The 16796-nt window shown below is 40.5% G+C and overlaps 1 protein-coding gene across 3 annotated transcripts; it reads right to left on the bottom strand.

The window, feature by feature from the left end:
* Positions 1-2071: 2071 nt before the first annotated feature.
* On the bottom strand, positions 2072-15677 carry tcp11l1 (t-complex 11, testis-specific-like 1). 3 transcript variants are annotated; one of them, XM_036568114.1, is made up of 10 exons: positions 15502-15677; positions 13194-13371; positions 12873-13005; positions 12622-12742; positions 10947-11167; positions 9646-9782; positions 8977-9152; positions 8097-8278; positions 7844-8016; positions 2072-3788 (listed from the first exon to the last, which is right to left on the bottom strand). In XM_036568114.1, the coding sequence occupies exons 2-10, from the start codon at positions 13348-13350 to the stop codon at positions 3571-3573; spliced, it is 1518 nt and encodes a 505-aa protein (XP_036424007.1). In that variant the 5' UTR covers positions 13351-13371; positions 15502-15677; the 3' UTR covers positions 2072-3570. The 3 variants fall into 3 exon arrangements, with proteins under 3 accessions (XP_036424007.1, XP_036424008.1, XP_036424005.1); XM_036568115.1 differs by lacking the exon at positions 15502-15677 and adding an exon at positions 15040-15152; XM_036568112.1 differs by lacking the exon at positions 15502-15677 and adding an exon at positions 14348-14500.
* Between the last annotated feature and the right edge of the window lie 1119 nt (positions 15678-16796).

Here is a 16796-nt window from a genome sequence, read left to right as displayed (position 1 = left end):
TGTTACTGCAGTGCTAAGAATGATCTGCTGATGTGAACTATTCTGAATCAGTAAGTTTCTGTAGAACAGTGCATTTCACATCTAACCACTCTGAATGACTTTGTTTACATCTTAAAGACTGAATTACATTGAACTTTTGGAAAATTATGGTAATTCCTCTTTAACTTGACTGCATTCATGTGAGTGTGGGACAACAGAATAATTGTCAAATGTCCAAAATTAGTGTCCAGACTTCAGATGTTGCCCACTTTTTGTCTACACCTTGATGAATACTGTGGTTTTGGGGACACACTAACCTATCTAGAATAGGCTTACTATTTAGCGTAGCAGTATCCTGTTGTGAATGCAGTCCAAAAGCGTCCACAAAGACATGACAGCTGGTGAACTGTACAAAACAGCTAATAAATAAATGAATATATTAATTAATTATAAGGCCACAGCATGACAGATGTGAAAGCCTACTCTTCCATAGCATCCCTGGTGCTCTGCTACAGCCAACTAGACTGTATCCACACATTAATGTTCTTGCACTGGTTCAACAGAGTACAAAGTTAGCCTGTCAGAAGATTAGAATGTGTGCTTTAGGTGAACAATAATTATTTTCTATGTAAGCCAAAATTACAGCAAGAGCACCGCCAGTGTTTAAAGTGATAGCTTAGCAAAATCATATATCACATTTTCCATTTACATGAGCAAATCTGTTGGAGATTACTTAGGAGTTCAACATGTTTTCAGGCAATGATTCAGGTGTGCAGTTTGCTAGCTGGTCCACAAGTCAGCATACGAAATCCAGCTATCACAATCACACGGCAAAAATGATACCTTGGCAAGTGAAATTATCTTATGTCTAGCCAATGTATGTAATATTTCTTATTTTGAGATTATTTTTTTTGGAAATCTTTTTATTGTTTTAATAAACGTGTAACCAAATGCAATGTACAAACAACAAACAGTACAAAGCATTAAAGTAAGAGGAAAAAAGTTTAATAAAATTAAAAAATATATAAATATATATGAAGAAAAATATTCTATATAACTAAAAAAAGGTGTGCATTAAGCAGGGATCAGACAGCCCTTAGGTTAAATGCCAGTGATTGTGGTCAACATCTGGTACAGTGATTAAATGTTACTCAGGGCCAGTAAAGTTAGAGAGTTTTTTCACATGGGTAAAAAAGGGTTGCCATATTTCATTAAATCTTAGAGTGGAACCTTCTAAGGTTCATCGAACACGTTCAAGGGTAGCATGGTGAAGTGTATCCCTAATCCAGAGAGAATGAGTTGGGAGGGCAGGCAACTTCCAACGTAGCACTATAAGGTGTCTGGCCAAAAGGGTCAGAAATGGCACAAAATTGGAGATTCTGTAAGAGGGAGAATTCTAAACAATGCTGTAACTGGATTAGGTTTGCATTGCGCCTTCAAAACCTCTGCTAATAAAAAATCAGACCAATAGCTACAAAGCAATGGACAAGACCAGAGCATGTGAATTAAAGAGGCTGGGGCTGAATGTCAGCGATCACAGAGTGGGTCTATTTCTGGGTAATTTTTTTTAATCTGACCCTGGTCCAGTAAACTCAGCGAAGAATTTTACATTGAATAATTCCATGTTTGGCGCAAATAGAAGATGTTTTTTTTTAAAGAATTTCATCCCTCTTTCTCTCTGTGAGATTGATCTATAAATCCTCCTCCCCTAAAGATTTAATCACCTCCAAGGAGTCAACTTTAATGGACTGGATTCATTCATAGAGTTGTGATATTATCCTTTCAGGAGGAGGGAGTCATTTTGAGGTTGTTGAAAGATTATAAGACTGTTTAACTTATAGGTGTTTTTACTTGTTCCAAGTAATGTTGTCAAGTGAAATTCTCTCATTATCTTGTTCGGCACTTCTGCTTTTTTTACATGAGCCATCATGAGTCAGTGAACTACAAGTGAAGTTCATGATGTGCTTTCCATTTTTAAAGCCTTACAGCAGTTTCCTTTAAGAAAGAATTACTGTTCAGATTATTTTCCTTGCATTGTACGTGTTATGTGGACAGTAGATATGCATGAACATATCACACATATGCACGGGGATGGTTGCAGTCCTGTTTATTCAGGAGATCTGTCAGGTTAAAGCTGTGAATTTCTGACACATAGCAAAACAACCTTTACCGTACACAATGATGAGAAGCAACATCATCTATACAGTATGGAGTTGCAAAGAGAAGCTGTTGTAAATGTTTCCCATGTACACATAGTTTGGACTTTTCTGGACGCTTAAAGGTGCTGAGTAAATAATGCTACTGGATATGTTAAAATACAGGTAAAATGCTTTGTCACCATAGCCTTTAATGTCTTGGCCCCTCTCATAAATACTTTAAGGAAAAATATGATGTATATATTACTCTGTTGAGACCATCAATTTACAGCACAGAGCAAATGTGCTAATGTTCTGACTCTGTTGTTCATGTTTGTTAGAGTGCTTTGCATCCATTTCCATTAAAGTTACTGTCAGAACTTTCTAAATACTGCATTGTAACAGAGTGTGACAGAGACACAAACAGATTTGCTAGCAATGAGAAAAAGACCTTTCTGCAAAGCATGCTTAGCATTATGTTTTAGATAAAAACATTGTATATAGAAAAGAAGCTGTTTAAAAAGATTATGTTAGGTGTTCTTTCTGGAAACAAGAGGACAATTAAAACCAGCTTAACCTAAACTGGGAAGAGAGCAGTGCGCATTTAACCGAGGCTGGCACTCCACAAAGTAAGGCACCAATCAAATTCTTTACATCTTTACCTCTTAACCCATATAACACTAGCATGCCAGCGAGCGGCTCTCTCACAATACACCAGCCTATTTTCTGCTCAAACAAGGGGTAGGGTCAGTAAACTGATTACAAACCATGTAGTAGAAGTTATTTTGTTAAAGGGGATATTAATCTGTGTCAATCACAACTACAGTACTTCACCATGGAAGGTAGAGGGGACAGGAAAGCACCCTGAATGGCATGTGGATGATATTTCCATCACAGTCTGGCTGTTTCTAACATGTTCATAGCATTTACATGACTGGGAAAGGATGCAGGCCTGGGGCAGGACTTTTGAAAAGCCACTGGAAAAACAAAAAAACAGCTGCTTTAGTGACAGATGACAGCCAGTAACTCTCATATTGTGACAGAAACCGATTTATTATCTAAACATAAAAACACTAACCCCCCCCCGCACCTTCAACTGAAATTCAAAAGGTCCCAGTATGGTGGTATTTTAAAAAAGAAGGGGGAAAAAAAAACACAACAACAAACAAACAAAAAAATGGGTTCATCCATTAGACTCTTCTCCAAAACCAATTCATTAACCTCAGCTGACCCAAACTTGGCCCAAACGTCATGTTTGGATGCATTTCTGAGGATCCCTGATATTAAATGCAGTGAGAAGAGGTCAGAAATGTTTAATCTGTGACATAAATCCCTTGATAGCATTGACAGCAGGTGAGCTTTGGGGAGATAATCAGCAATTCCATTAACACAGTTGTTCCTATGACCCTACGGTAGACTGCTTGGTTCATTCTAGTCATCAGCTCAGGCAAACTGCTTAAGTGTCTGCACCTCCCCTCGGCTCAAGGATATCCTGTAGGATCTTATGGTAGAACGGCGAGTAGACAAGCTTGTTGAAGTTAACCAAGCGACTCAGTCTGACTCCGACCTCCTCGAGCTCTTTGCTGATGGGTGCCAGACCTCCAGGAAGGGGTGGGGGACTCTTGTGAGGGCTGGAGTCCAGGAAGCCAATGAGATAGGCCTGGATCCGAGAGTCTGTGTAAGAAGGGAAGGGTTAGCTTGTTGCCTGCTTATAGGCAATGTGCACAATTAACACGTTTCAAAGTTTGGAATCATTTGTCATTTTAATAATTGTTTTTGTATTTTATTCTATAATAATTTATAGTCAATATAGTCAGTGTAGACTAAAATATTATAAACACCAAGACACATACGGCATCTAAACATTTTAAGAGGTACACTACCAATCAACAGTTTGGGCACACCTAGTTGAATATGCATTTTTCATAATTTTAATAATCTTCATGATCTTTTGATTTTAAGACAAATACAAACAGTGAGATTGATGCTATTTGTCACGGTGGACATAAAGACCATGTTTATTCAGGCTATATCAAGCCAACCCTAGAGTTGCGGGCCTTGTCCAAGGTACTGAAGAACCGGGGAAAGTACTTGAGCAGTAGTATTGTAGACAGTAGTCTACACGCGGCCAGGACCCGATCCCACCCTCATCCAGTATGGCTGGGATGCACTAATGAAAGCCCAGCTGCACCTCATCCCCAAGAACTAAAACTACCCTTTAAAACCAGAGGTCTAAGACAGAAAAGTTGAGTCGTGCTGGGTTACAGACCGCAGTTCTCATTCTCCTTTTGTTTTCTTTACAGACAACTAGTCTGCGGTTGTTGGGAAAATCACCATGTGGGAAACCCCACAGCTTCCTTCCATGAGCCACTGTTGCCTGAGCTCCTGACTGTGTGTTTTTTATAATGATACTTTTTATACTATCTATGTTTTCTCTTTTCTTTTTGCAAAATAAATGGCCCTATATTAAGCGCACCAACTGTGGATTGTGACTCTTTCCCCTCTGTGTTGTCCCACGGGTTGCCAAGACCCACACTGGTGGAGAAAACAGATTTTTTTGAGGTTATTGTCTTTTTTTTCCTTTCTTTGGCATGGACCACATACTCCAACATCTTCACCTTTGAAATGACAGCTGAGTGGGAATTGTGGAGGAAAGACAAATGGGCCTCCATATCAGCCCCTTTCCTCACCAGAAAAGCCCGGTTAGCATATCACTCTCTTCCTCCTGACAAATTGCATGATGATGATCGACTAAATGAAGAAATATTCTCCCGGATAGGGTCTGCAGCATCTGTCACTATCATAACTGGGTTTATTAACTGGGTATTCCTCTCTGCAGTCATCAATGGGGTTCTTCATTTCACCCCACCCCATGCCCGCTGACTATATTCTGGTGTAAGAGGGTCGATTATATTATAGCACAGCTAGATGAGGCGAGCGAATGGAGCTTTTAATGGTACCCTGAAGTAGAACAGATTTCATCATGCATTTGGCTCGTTGTCACCCCTTGAGGGGCCATTTGGCTTATAAAAATACCCTAGTTAAGATTCGTGATAGGTTCCACTGGCCCTCCATGGTAGCAGAAGTATGGAACTTCGGCCAGCCCAGCCCCACCTGTCAAAAAACGTCTCTACTAAATCCACCCCCAGGTGACGGGGTTTTCCCCTTTTGAATTGCTCTATGACTGACGACCGAGGGGACTCCTCGACATAGTAAAAGAGGCCTGGGAAAACCAACCTTCCCCATTTTGCTCGATAATAGAGTATATTCAAGACATGCAGAGCAGAATAGACAACATAAGCCTTATAGTGAAAGAACACCTAGAACGAGGGGGCTCAACAAAGAGCTGACAACAGCCATGAACAACCCAGAGAATTCCAGCAGGGAGACCGGGTCCTGCTGTTAGTCCTGTCCACTAACTGCAAGTTTCTTGCGACCTGGCAGGGGCTGTACACAGTAAAAGAAAGATTGGGGCCGGTTAACTATCGTCTACACAAACCGGGTAAGCGCTGCGACGACCAAGTCTATCATGTTACTCTGTTTAAGAAAGGGACTGAACCTAATTCAGTTTTTTCAGAAGTCTGCGAAGTCCCTGCCCACTCACTTACACACTATGCTGCTGATCTCTCCCCCAGTCAACACCAGGAATTAGTCGAACTGATGGACCACTTCAATGACGTGTTTTCCACTGACCACAGCCGAACTCACATAGTGCAGCATGACATCCACACGCCCTTGGCGTTATCGCTCGGTAGCGGCCCTACCATGTCCCCGAGGCCCGTCATTAGACTATCAAGGCAAACGAGGTAAACAAAATGCTCCAACTAGGCATTATAGAACCCTCAACTAGCCCCTGGTCCAGCCCAATTGATATGGTGCCTAAACCCGATGGTACTTAGAGATTCAGTAGTGATGTTCGCCAGCTTAACAATATCTGCCTGTTTGATTCCTACCACCTCCCTAGAACAGACGATCTAATCAATCACATGGGGAATGCTCGTTTCATTTCCACCATCAATCTCACTAAAAGCTATTAGCAGGTGGCTTTAACATCAGAGGCATAACCAAAAACTGCCTTCTCTACCCCGGGAGGCCACTGGGTCCTCCCATTCAGACTTCATGGGGCTCCAGCCATGTTTCAAAAACTGATGAATGTAGTGATATGGCCACATCAGCACTTGCCCGCGGCACGTCTTGATGACATCATCCACTCAGAGTCCAGGGCTGAGCACATGGTCCACTTAAAAAAAAAAGTACTGGAAAGTCTTTGAACGGCTGGACTAACAGGCAATCCCCCTAAGTGCCACCTGGGCCTCATAGAGGCCCAATATCTCAGATACAGGATAGTCCGGGGGCTACTACGGCCAAAAGAAAAAAGTTAAAGACATTCTGAATGCATTATGTTCAATAAAACCCAGGCATGGGCCTTTTTGGATTTAGGGGGCTATTATAGATGCTTTGTGCCTAACTTTGCCTCAATAGCCTTCCTGCATATAGACCTTACAAAAAAGGACAGACCAGACAGGGTAAAATGGGCCGAGGAAGCAGAGATCACTTTCAGCCAACTGAAAGCTGCTCTCACCAGCGAGCCTGTCCTTCAAAATCTTGACTTCCAAAGTTCTTTCCCTGTACAGACATACGGCTCAGACACTGGCAATGGAGCAGTGCTGTGTCAGGAGTTTGAAGGTGAGGATCACCCAGTACTCTTTATCAGTAGGAAACTGACCCCCGCCAAACAACATTACACTGTTGTTGAAGGGGAGGCCCTTGCCATAAAGTGGGCAGTGGAGGAACTGTGGTATTACCTTACAGGTAGACCTTTTACCTTCATTACTGATCATGCCCTCTTGCAATGGATGTTTAAAGCCTGTTCCTAGTGAAACACTGTGCTGGTTATCAGCATGCCAACACTGAAGGACTCTCCCATCTCCATGGGATATATATTTATATACATTTTTTTATAAATACCCCAAAACAAATGGTTTTCAGCAACAATAAGGTCTCAGCATGTTTATCTTCTTCCGTTCTGTTGCAAAAGCATCTCAGGTCACTCATGAAGCTGCTGAAGAGAACACCAAGACAAAGGGGAGCTAACTTGTAAGGGTGTGTTTACATTTAATTCAGTTCCCTCGGAGTCAAAAGATGTAAACACTGACCTGCTCATGGAGTCACAGTTCACTTATTTGGTATGCATCAGGGCTCACATGGCACCTGTTCTAACCAACTGCACAGAGCGATCGGTTTGTTTTAATTTAAGCAAACCTGCCAAGTGTGAATAAACCCTATAAAAGAATCTAAAACAAATAATTTGATTTGTTTATCACATTTATGGTCTTTGGATAATTTCATATCTTTTGTTTTGAAGTCTTCACTATTATGGGGAATAAAATGGGGGAAACAGTAAAAACAAAACAAAAAAACCCTTCTATGAGTAGGTCTGTACAAACTTTTAACTGGTAGGGTATTTTTAGATGTTTTGTTCAGTATTTCAGTTTTTTTTTGAACAACAAGATTATTGTAATTGTCTTTTATACACATTATATATAAATGTTTATTTATAGTAAGTTATCTGTCATATGGCTTTCTCAATTGCAGAATCATTTACAGCTCTCTCCCTATTATTCTATGCATGAATTTGCAACAAGACTGGTTTTAGAGTGTTGAAAACAGTGAATTCAAACTGTGAAACATTAGCGTAGATATGTTCCAAATAAATAAAGTTTAATTACCAATCAGTTTACGGATGGGGTTGTCTTGGGACTTGACAGCTGCTATTTGGCCTTTGAGGGCACTCTGTCTGTCTGTGTGGAAAGGTGAGAACCCATGCTGAGACAGGCATTCTCCTAGTTCCAAGCACAACTTCTCTCCAATGGCTGCAAAGGTTTCATCCACTCTGAACGACCTGTGAACCACACAGCGAGAAAAATATGCTAATTCTGGGACATTTTGAGCTGAGAACTAGGCCACAATCCTTACACTTACGGTGTGTGCATTTCAGCAAGCAGGATTTTGATGGTGCTCTTAAGTCTGTCCATGAGGCCGGGCAGGCCAGAGATGGCCTCACCCGCACTGTTATACACAATGAGCAACACAGACGCCACCAGTGCCAGCTGCTCCAGCTCCAGCTGCATCTCCAGAAACCTGCCCCTGTCCATCAGCACAGTCTACAGGAGAGAGAGAAGGGGGATATAATGAAAGGAAAGGAGGGAGTAGGCCTGTCACGACCATGAAATTTTAGTTGAGATTAGATGTTATATAAATAATTGTGTAAATAATTAACCATCTGTCTTTTTTGTTCACCGTGTGTAACTATTAAAGTACAAGCCTGAAGTGGCCAAGGTGTCTGATTACCCAGTTCACATTCTGTTTGTTGTAAAATATGCAATTGTGAAAGATAAAAACTGTGGAAAATAACTGTAGTAAGCTTTAATAATTGTTAACAGCAGATTATGTAATAATTGGCAGGCCTAGGAAGGTTTTAAAAAAAAACACCAAATACACACAAATACATATTTTGTGACAAAAATAACTATTTACACTGTTTAAAATAAAGTTGCATGAGCACATATTTTTAATACTATTGTAAGCCATTATAACACACAAAATTAATGACGCATCGATACATTTTTACACCTTTATCAGCGAACTTAATTTGTTTGGGTAATAAAAATCCCACACTAACTACTTCACCACACAATCTCATAATACTTGAATGTCAAATCCACACAATTGTCATATAAGCAGAAAAGGTGCCTTTTTCGTCCATGTTTTATATAACAATGTTCTGCCAATGACAAACAGACGTTAGCAATGAGGAGTACTGGAAGGGTCAGGATCAGGGATATAGACACCACAGACTCACCTCAGGGAAGCAGTCCATGCCACGGTCCCAGTTCAGCAGCCGTAAATAGGCCTGGTTATGAACGCTGAGCAGCAGCTGAGGGGAAGAACTAGAAGCACCTGCTGCACCCCCTTCACTCTCCCCAAGCATGGAGTCGGCAGTGTCCTGGAGCCATTTCTGAGTGAAATCCAGAGCATCTGGGGAAAAAAAAACTCACCATGTTACTGTATACCAGTGTAACATGACTAACTGTAGTAACCTTTTATAGGTGTTACATTTTTGTAACTTTTTCATAAACAACAAACTGAATATAATATTTGCTATTTAACGCACTAGCTGCCCTCAAAATTAGTCATTTTATAGTTATATTTTAGGAAGTTTCCACAGTGACAGTCACACGTTTTGTAAGTTATAGTATTTTAGTATCTCAGAACTAAATTGTGGCTCTTTTAAGTAAAAACAGTTTAACTCTTTTAAATGAACTACCACCATAGTTTTCTTGAAGGCGTAACAATGCTTCTATTCCTTCTGTTGTTTCTAGATCTTAAGGTAACAGGCTGATACTACTATTTGTGTATTTTTCAGCAGACACTCATGTGTCATAAATACAGGATAAAACAGTTCTTTTCCCGCACTGTGTTGAAGAAATAGTTAGAAAAAGAAACCGCAGCACACTGAAAAGTCTCTCACTGGGCTGTTTATCGAGGAACTCCTGAAACTTCTTCCTCTCGTACTCCACTGACTGCTGGAGGAGGTGAGGGCGGAGACTGCTGACAGCGAAGTTGGCCATGTCGATCTTCATTTTGTCCAACACTGCAAATATAGCCCTGCAATATGAAGAAAAAATGTTTTAATGCACAAATAACAAAATGGTATTTGCTCAACACGATGACCCTTATAGACAGACTACAGCTTGTTCAGAATCTCACAGCCAGAGAAGCAACAAACACAAAAAAAAGAGAGCATATCACACCTGTTCGGTTTTTAAAGCTCATAATGAGTTAGCACTGATAGAATACATTCAGTTTTAAAGGGACCATATCATGAAAAACCAAAGTTTTTAAAATAAAAGAAATTAATGTAAACATTGTTAAGAGTTTCAAAACATAAAATTAACTCCCCAGTCCAAGCAGTTCATATATGGAAACTAAGCTGCAAAAACACCCTGTTTTATTTTTGTGATGTCAAGAAAAACTAAAATATTAATACCCATATCCACCAATTCAGCCTACAGCAATTTAGTTCCACCCATTCACAGCAAAGTTATAAGGAGTGTGTCCAACCAAAGCAGAGCTCATTTACACATATCAGGCTTAAAGCCACAGTAACAAAACAGCCTCCTAATTCTAAGGATTATTCCTGGAGAGGCTGGAAAATGGTCACGTAAGAACGAATTATGTCTGTTTTTGGTACAAAAACCCGCACAAACGTTATAAGTGGACCTCAGGAGCAGAAATAAAATACAAGATAACTGTATGATATGGGCCCTTTAAGATCATCAAGTACTGCTTTATACAATATTCTCAGAATGAAACACAAAAAGACTGAAGCAGCCTTCTGTTATTTTACACCAGAGATCTGAAACACTATCTATTAATATTTGTCAGTTAAAAACAGTTTAAGCTTAGCCTTTTATTATTTGATCCTTTTTTATTGTTCCTTTTATATTTATTGATTTAATGGTAATAATATTACAATTTCTTTATATTTTAATGCTTTCTTTAAGGCTTTTGCCTTTTTATTATTTATTTATTAAACAGACATGTTCTTTTAATTTTAACTAATTGTTTGTAGTTCAGTGTTTTATGCACACTGCCTTAGCGTTTTATTTATATATTGTGAAACACTTTGAGCAGCATTTCTGTGCATGGAAGGTGCTGTACAAATAAAGCTATTATTATTAGCGTTATTAGTAATATCATTAAACACACCAGGGAACTTTGTTACAGAGTGAGCTGACTGTTGAAGAAGGCTGATAAGCAATGGCTTACTTAAAAAGGGGCACAATGTCGGTGATGTCCCGCAGCTTTCGGACATCTTCGTCCCTGCATGGGGCGCAGAAGGCCCCCATCGTGTTGATGATGAACTGAGCCACCTTGCCGATGTCCAGCGCTCCGTTCTCAGCCTGCTGCTGGATGAGGGACAAGTCCAGTGCTTCCTCTATCTGCCCTCTCAAACGCGCTTGACCCGGCATCAGGAACGACAGCAGGGTCTAAAGAGGTGGGGGGAGCACATCGATTATCATTAAATGAATAGCTGACCCGAAAAAGATGCACAATGGATGAAAGCTAATGGGGGCATGATCTCATTTGTATTGTATTAAGAGTGAACTCTACTAGCCATCCTTCATTATCAGAGTCAGATATTTGGGTAAGGTACTCCGTTAACTAACAGAAAATATCTCCTAGCATTAAACTACTTTATTCAGCTTGTAATGCTCATCTATTGAAAATTCCTTTAAGTATACATTGTGTGATGTTAGTAGCGGGCTAACAAATTCCAAACTATATTAGCCCCTAAGTTAATGGAGACTTAACCAGTCCATGCAAAGGCTCTATATTATAAAAAACATCTTTTGCTAAAGCTATTCTCTGACTGACAGCTTTGTGTTCTAAACTTATGTTATTCAACACCAGGGGTGCCCAATTCTGGTCCTGAATGGCCTGGAAGTTCAGCACAATTCTGCGATTTTCCTGGTCAGTCACACCTGATTCAACTCATTACTTAATAGCCAGTTTTAGTAGTTGTGTTTAGGCAGGAAAATCACAAAAGTGAGCTGGACACTGGCCCACCACGTTCGGAGCTATTCTGCATCATTGTAATTGAATGCCAGGCAACTTCATCCCACCAAGTGTATCATTTCATAAATAATTTAACAGATCAACCAACAATACTGCTCAAAAGTTAGAAACCACTCTTCATTTACTTAATTTACAGTCAAAAAGGCCATTAAGCACAGGTTTTTCATTTCACAGCATCACGAAAAAAGCAGGAAAACTTCAGAAAACGTGACAAAGTTAGAGGCCCCAAAACTTAATATCAAAGTTTTCAGTAATTAGTGTATCTATCTGTAGTGTTCAGGAGACTCGTTTTCAGTTTTTCGAATAAATCTGCAGGGATATTTTTCCACACCTCCACAGTTCAGTCCTAGAAGTCAGTTGCATTTTCTCCTTCTCACAATCAAAGTAATCACAGAAATATTCGATGTTGATGTCTGCACTTAAGTCCATTGTTCTCAGAACACTAGCAGCTTCTTTGATTGGCCTGCAAAAGCTCTTCATTTTCCCATTTCCTTTTCTCAGTGAGGTTCTTCTTGACAGCTACACATCCTTTCAGACCCATAGCGCTGAGTCATCTTCTCACAGTGGAAGGATGGACAGAAACACCTGTGGATGTTTTCAGATCTGAAGCAGCTTGATTTTCTCTTCTCTCTCAAAGATGAAAGCTTTAAGTACTGTTTATCTGATGGGGGCGGTTTTGGTGTCTACCAGGTCAACGGCCTGCGCGGTTGTTAGGTGTTCCATTTTCTTTGTAGCTTTTAATCCTTTTTTGAACTCCAGTTGTGTGTTTTATCAATTATTTTCCTTTTTGATTTTTTTCCCTCCTTATGCAAGTGGATTATCTTATATCTAACCTTCTTAGAAATATCTTCTAAAAAGGACTTACCTCCTTAATTTCCCCAACCAGTTTGATGGCATGGTCATAGACTGGTGGGTCGTCGTTCAGCTGCGCCTCAAGAGAATCCCAGAACACTTTGTGCATAATTTCCTTAACCCGTTTCTCTAAACTGCAGGAATGTTGCACAAACAGAGAATCAAACACCTTCTAGAGATACATTTGAACATCTTCACTAACTATTAATTGTTCATTAAATTTAACATTTCAGAAAAAAATCTTAACCGTTTCAAGAGCTTTACCTTCCCTCAGCTGGCTCAGTGGCTTTAACTTGAAAACCACCATTTACTACAATCTCATGAGCCAGCGCCATGTTAGTCACTCCTTTAGCAGTCTCCATCAGTTCTTCCATCGACACAAACTTGGGTGGGCTTGCTGTGAAGGAGCAGAATATACATAGGTCTACAACTGAACCCTGCATTCCACATTTTAGTGTCTAACACAACTGACACACTTCACAAAGGGCTTAATAATTAGCCAATGAGCAAAGCATAAACAAGGAACTGGTGGAGAAACACTGACACATCACATGTGAGCAAGCGTTTTAATCAAAAGAGCCTTACATGGTGGGGTTCCTCTATGAGGGCTTGGCGTGTTCGTTCTGATTCTTTTACGCAGCATCTCTTCTGATGCCTCCGTCTGACCTGTGGAATCCTCTGACCCTTTACCGTCCATCTTCTTGTTCGCCTCACTGGATGATTCACTGGGTTCCTTGGGCATCCTCCACAAGCCAGCTACAACCTGGAGAAAGATCTGTTTACTGAGAACCAAGTCATTAAATTTAAGCTATGATTACACAGAAGTCAAGTCACCTTTATCGTTATAACCTTTACTTTTAGAAGAAAGATGATACTCATTCGGTCTAAATGTACTTTACTTATTTGATAGGCTGTCTTTGAATATATAGACAAAAATCTTGTAAAGAACAAATGTAAAGGTAACGGTTTTTAACAGTAACTTTGCAGTTCCTCACTTAACAGGGAGGGTAGATATTTTGTGAATCTTAAAATATAAACCATATTACATGACACTTATCTGGTTTCCCAGGACTCTAGCAAGAACTTCTCATGCTTGGGTTAAGAGGGTCATGAAGTTACAGCTGTCTTGCAAGGTCAGAGGAACCAAACCCTGTGTGTCCTGCTTGCATAAACATCTAACCTACTGTCAGTCCTGAACTACATGGTTTATTGTAAAAACAATAACAATTTTCATCATTTTTTCATTGACTTCCCTGGTGAATTAGAAAGGAAGAAAGAAGGAAAGAAAGAAACAAACAAACAAGCAAACAAAGACTTTGGTTTTGGGGATTCTTGATCTGTTAAGGTCTATAGATCAGGCCTAACTACAGAAATGTATAAATGGGAGTTAACTTCTCCACCCGAGCCAGATAAGTTTCTTTGCTTAGATTAAGGAATCCGCCTAACCTACTGTAGATGCATGTACGTCTAGATAACGTAAACACAGAGCAGACAACCAGCCTTTACAAGCCTCCTGATAACTGTCCGGGATGTCTGTATACGGCCTGGCTTAGTTTGTCCCAGAGGGGCCAGCAAAACCCTTCCTAACCCCTGTTGGTGAGCTAGCTTAGCTAGCCAGCTCTGGACCCCTTATGAAGGGGTTTGTTTTCGAGTTCAGCCACTGCCGAGCTAACTTAGCTTACGTTTGTCCATTCATTCATGAGACAGCTAGAAGGAAACAAACTGCACGATCTGCTTACCTGACTTACAAACGATGGACTGAACAAACAGGTGAACTCTCTGCGATCAGGATGGAGCCACTTGTAGGATAATAATAAAAGTAACCTAGCCTGGCTACCGCTGCCTTTGGCTTCTTTGGCTTCTCGATGAATCTGATACACAACTCGCTGCGTCTATTTACGGAAGTAACACCCCGCTAAAGCCCAATTGGAGTTTTATGACGTTACAAAATGACTGGCGCGTAAGCAGCGAGAGGGCGGGGGGAAACTACATTTCCCATAATGCCATGTTGGTTTTAGTCAGTGACTTTGCGCCTCCCCCCCAACGGTCTTCTTTCACACCGCGGTGCTCATTGGGTAGCGCAGTGTTATCGACGTAAACACACTGCTTGAAAAATGCAAATAACAACACAATAACTAAGTAGTTAAAATAATAAAATATTTAGGAAGAACGGCAACGCGTTATTTTCCAAAGAAGAAAAGAACCTAATTCTGATGAAATGAAGAGTTTACACGTTATCTAGTGCGGGAGTTCACTTTGCATTTCATTAGATGTGCAGTTTTTTTAACGTGCAAATAATAGATTACAAGTGTTCGAGCAGGAATGTAGATAAATGTGCACAAAAGGCAACAGTTATAACAGAGGAGCAGTCCGTAATCGATAATTTGTACATTTTTTGCAAAACTAGTTATCTGAGTAAAATCTACTGTACCTTTCTTTCTGATCAAATGCACAGTAATGCAATGCGATGTTCACAAACTGAACTGGTAACTATAGCAGAGTGAGAGACAAGTCTGGACTCGGTCAGCTCAGCTTTTAAACTAGGTCATGTGATCGGGCCTGTAAATCTATAATTAGCCTGTGCTATTAATAAATTGTGAATGACATTTTCCTTTAGGAAGTGTTTAGTAGTTTAGGTCAAAAATAAACGTTTTCGACATTGGTCAGCGAACAGCTGATGGAAAAAAACGACTGATTACGTCATCTCTTATAATTGTTATCGTACTGATGTTTTATTATTAACTCCGTGGTTCGCGCTGTATTCTGAATTAAGAAGCAGCTCGTAATGTGTTCCCATAGGAAACGTTCAACCAACCCCTCCGAAAAAGGGAATCGAGCGCATAAAAGCAGTGGACAGACACATCGTCACGGCAAAAAACTGAACTGGTCTTACTGTTTTCCGACACTGGGTGTCAGCAAAGCATGCATTTCTGGAACAGGGTTGTTTTTGAGGAGAGCCGAGTCAATGCGAATCCTGGTAGAGACGCTTCCAGCGAATCCAGCTGCAGCCGCCGAGCTGAACTTCCACCGTTTTCTGCAGTTGGTTGCTGCACTGGCGTGAACGACTTCTCGACTGTCCAATCAGAGGACTGCATATGGGTTTGAACAACTACAAGTCAGTTCAACCACAGGGGGCGTGGCCTTAGCGTTCTAGAACGGCGGACGCTTTTGAGTTTCAGAGCGATGAAGGCTACGTCTCAAATGGCTCCCTATTCCCTACGTAGTGCGCGTAGGTTTAAAACATTAACACTTGCAGTCAAACTAAATGTTTAACAAAGAGCCATTTTGGATTCCTACACGAGTGAACAATGCGCTACCGCACATGTGGGGCACTGTTTGGATATAGAAGCCAAAATTTCACAACTAACATAGAGCACTATATAGGGAGCAGGGAGGCATTTGAGATTCAGCCTTGGACTAGTGAACCGATTCTATTCAAGCCGTCCGTTTCAGTGGGGGAAGCCAGTTAGAGCCGTGTTTCTCAGCCGTGGTGTTGCAGACCCACTGCCCTGCACATTTTAGTGCTTTTCCTGCTTTAACATGGCCTTAATGCAATATTGGACTTGGACAATATTGTGTTGGGAACGTGGAGAACACCAAAAAGTGCAGGGTAGTGGACCTCCAGGACAGGGGCTGAGAAACACTAAGCTGGGGTATACAGAGCAGTTGTCATTTCGAATAAGTTGTTCTTAATATGTAAGTTAATTTGGAATTATATATATATATATATATATATATATATATATATATATATATATATATATATATATATATATATATAATTTGGAATTTTATGTTGAGATTACGGGGTTCTAGAACTTACGTTTGAGTTCGAACTAGCCACTCAGAGCGCAGGAGGCGGGACTAGTGATGGGGAGTCGATTCCAAAAGAGTCGATTCTTCCACTCCAGCGCGTCTGGACTCTGACTCTGAAATGTCTGGAATCGACTCTTCGACTCTGTCGACTTCTTGTTTGGCTCAAGAGAAATTCTGACGGAGTTGAGTTTGAGCGGCGCTGTTTGTTTAGCAGCTTTATGATAATCCAGCGCTGCTCAGCAGCCGCTTATAACACGTGGTCGGTATGTCTGCACCGCTCTGCGCTCCAACTTTGTTATGAAAAAAAAAACAAACTCTTCATTTTCTTCATGATTAGCGCTGCAACAACCAAGGATTTAAAACCGTATAGAA

This window comes from Colossoma macropomum, unplaced genomic scaffold, assembly GCF_904425465.1.
Source record: "Colossoma macropomum unplaced genomic scaffold, Colossoma_macropomum, whole genome shotgun sequence".
Lineage (NCBI taxonomy): Eukaryota > Metazoa > Chordata > Actinopteri > Characiformes > Serrasalmidae > Colossoma > Colossoma macropomum.
The sequence above is the reverse complement of the archived record's forward strand: the minus strand, read 5'-3'. Positions and strand labels throughout refer to the sequence as shown.

Excerpts from the sequence above, each read along its gene's own strand:
- tcp11l1 (XM_036568114.1), bottom strand. The coding sequence starts at position 13,350 with ATGCCCAAGGAACCCAGTGAATCATCCAGTGAGGCGAACAAGAAGATG. Across the intron at positions 11,168-12,621 it reads TGGTTGGGGAAATTAAGGAG|ACCCTGCTGTCGTTCCTGAT; the intron begins GTAAGTCCTTTT and ends CCACCTCTTTAG. Across the intron at positions 8,279-8,976 it reads GCATGGACTGCTTCCCTGAG|ACTGTGCTGATGGACAGGGG; the intron begins GTGAGTCTGTGG and ends TCTCTCCTGTAG.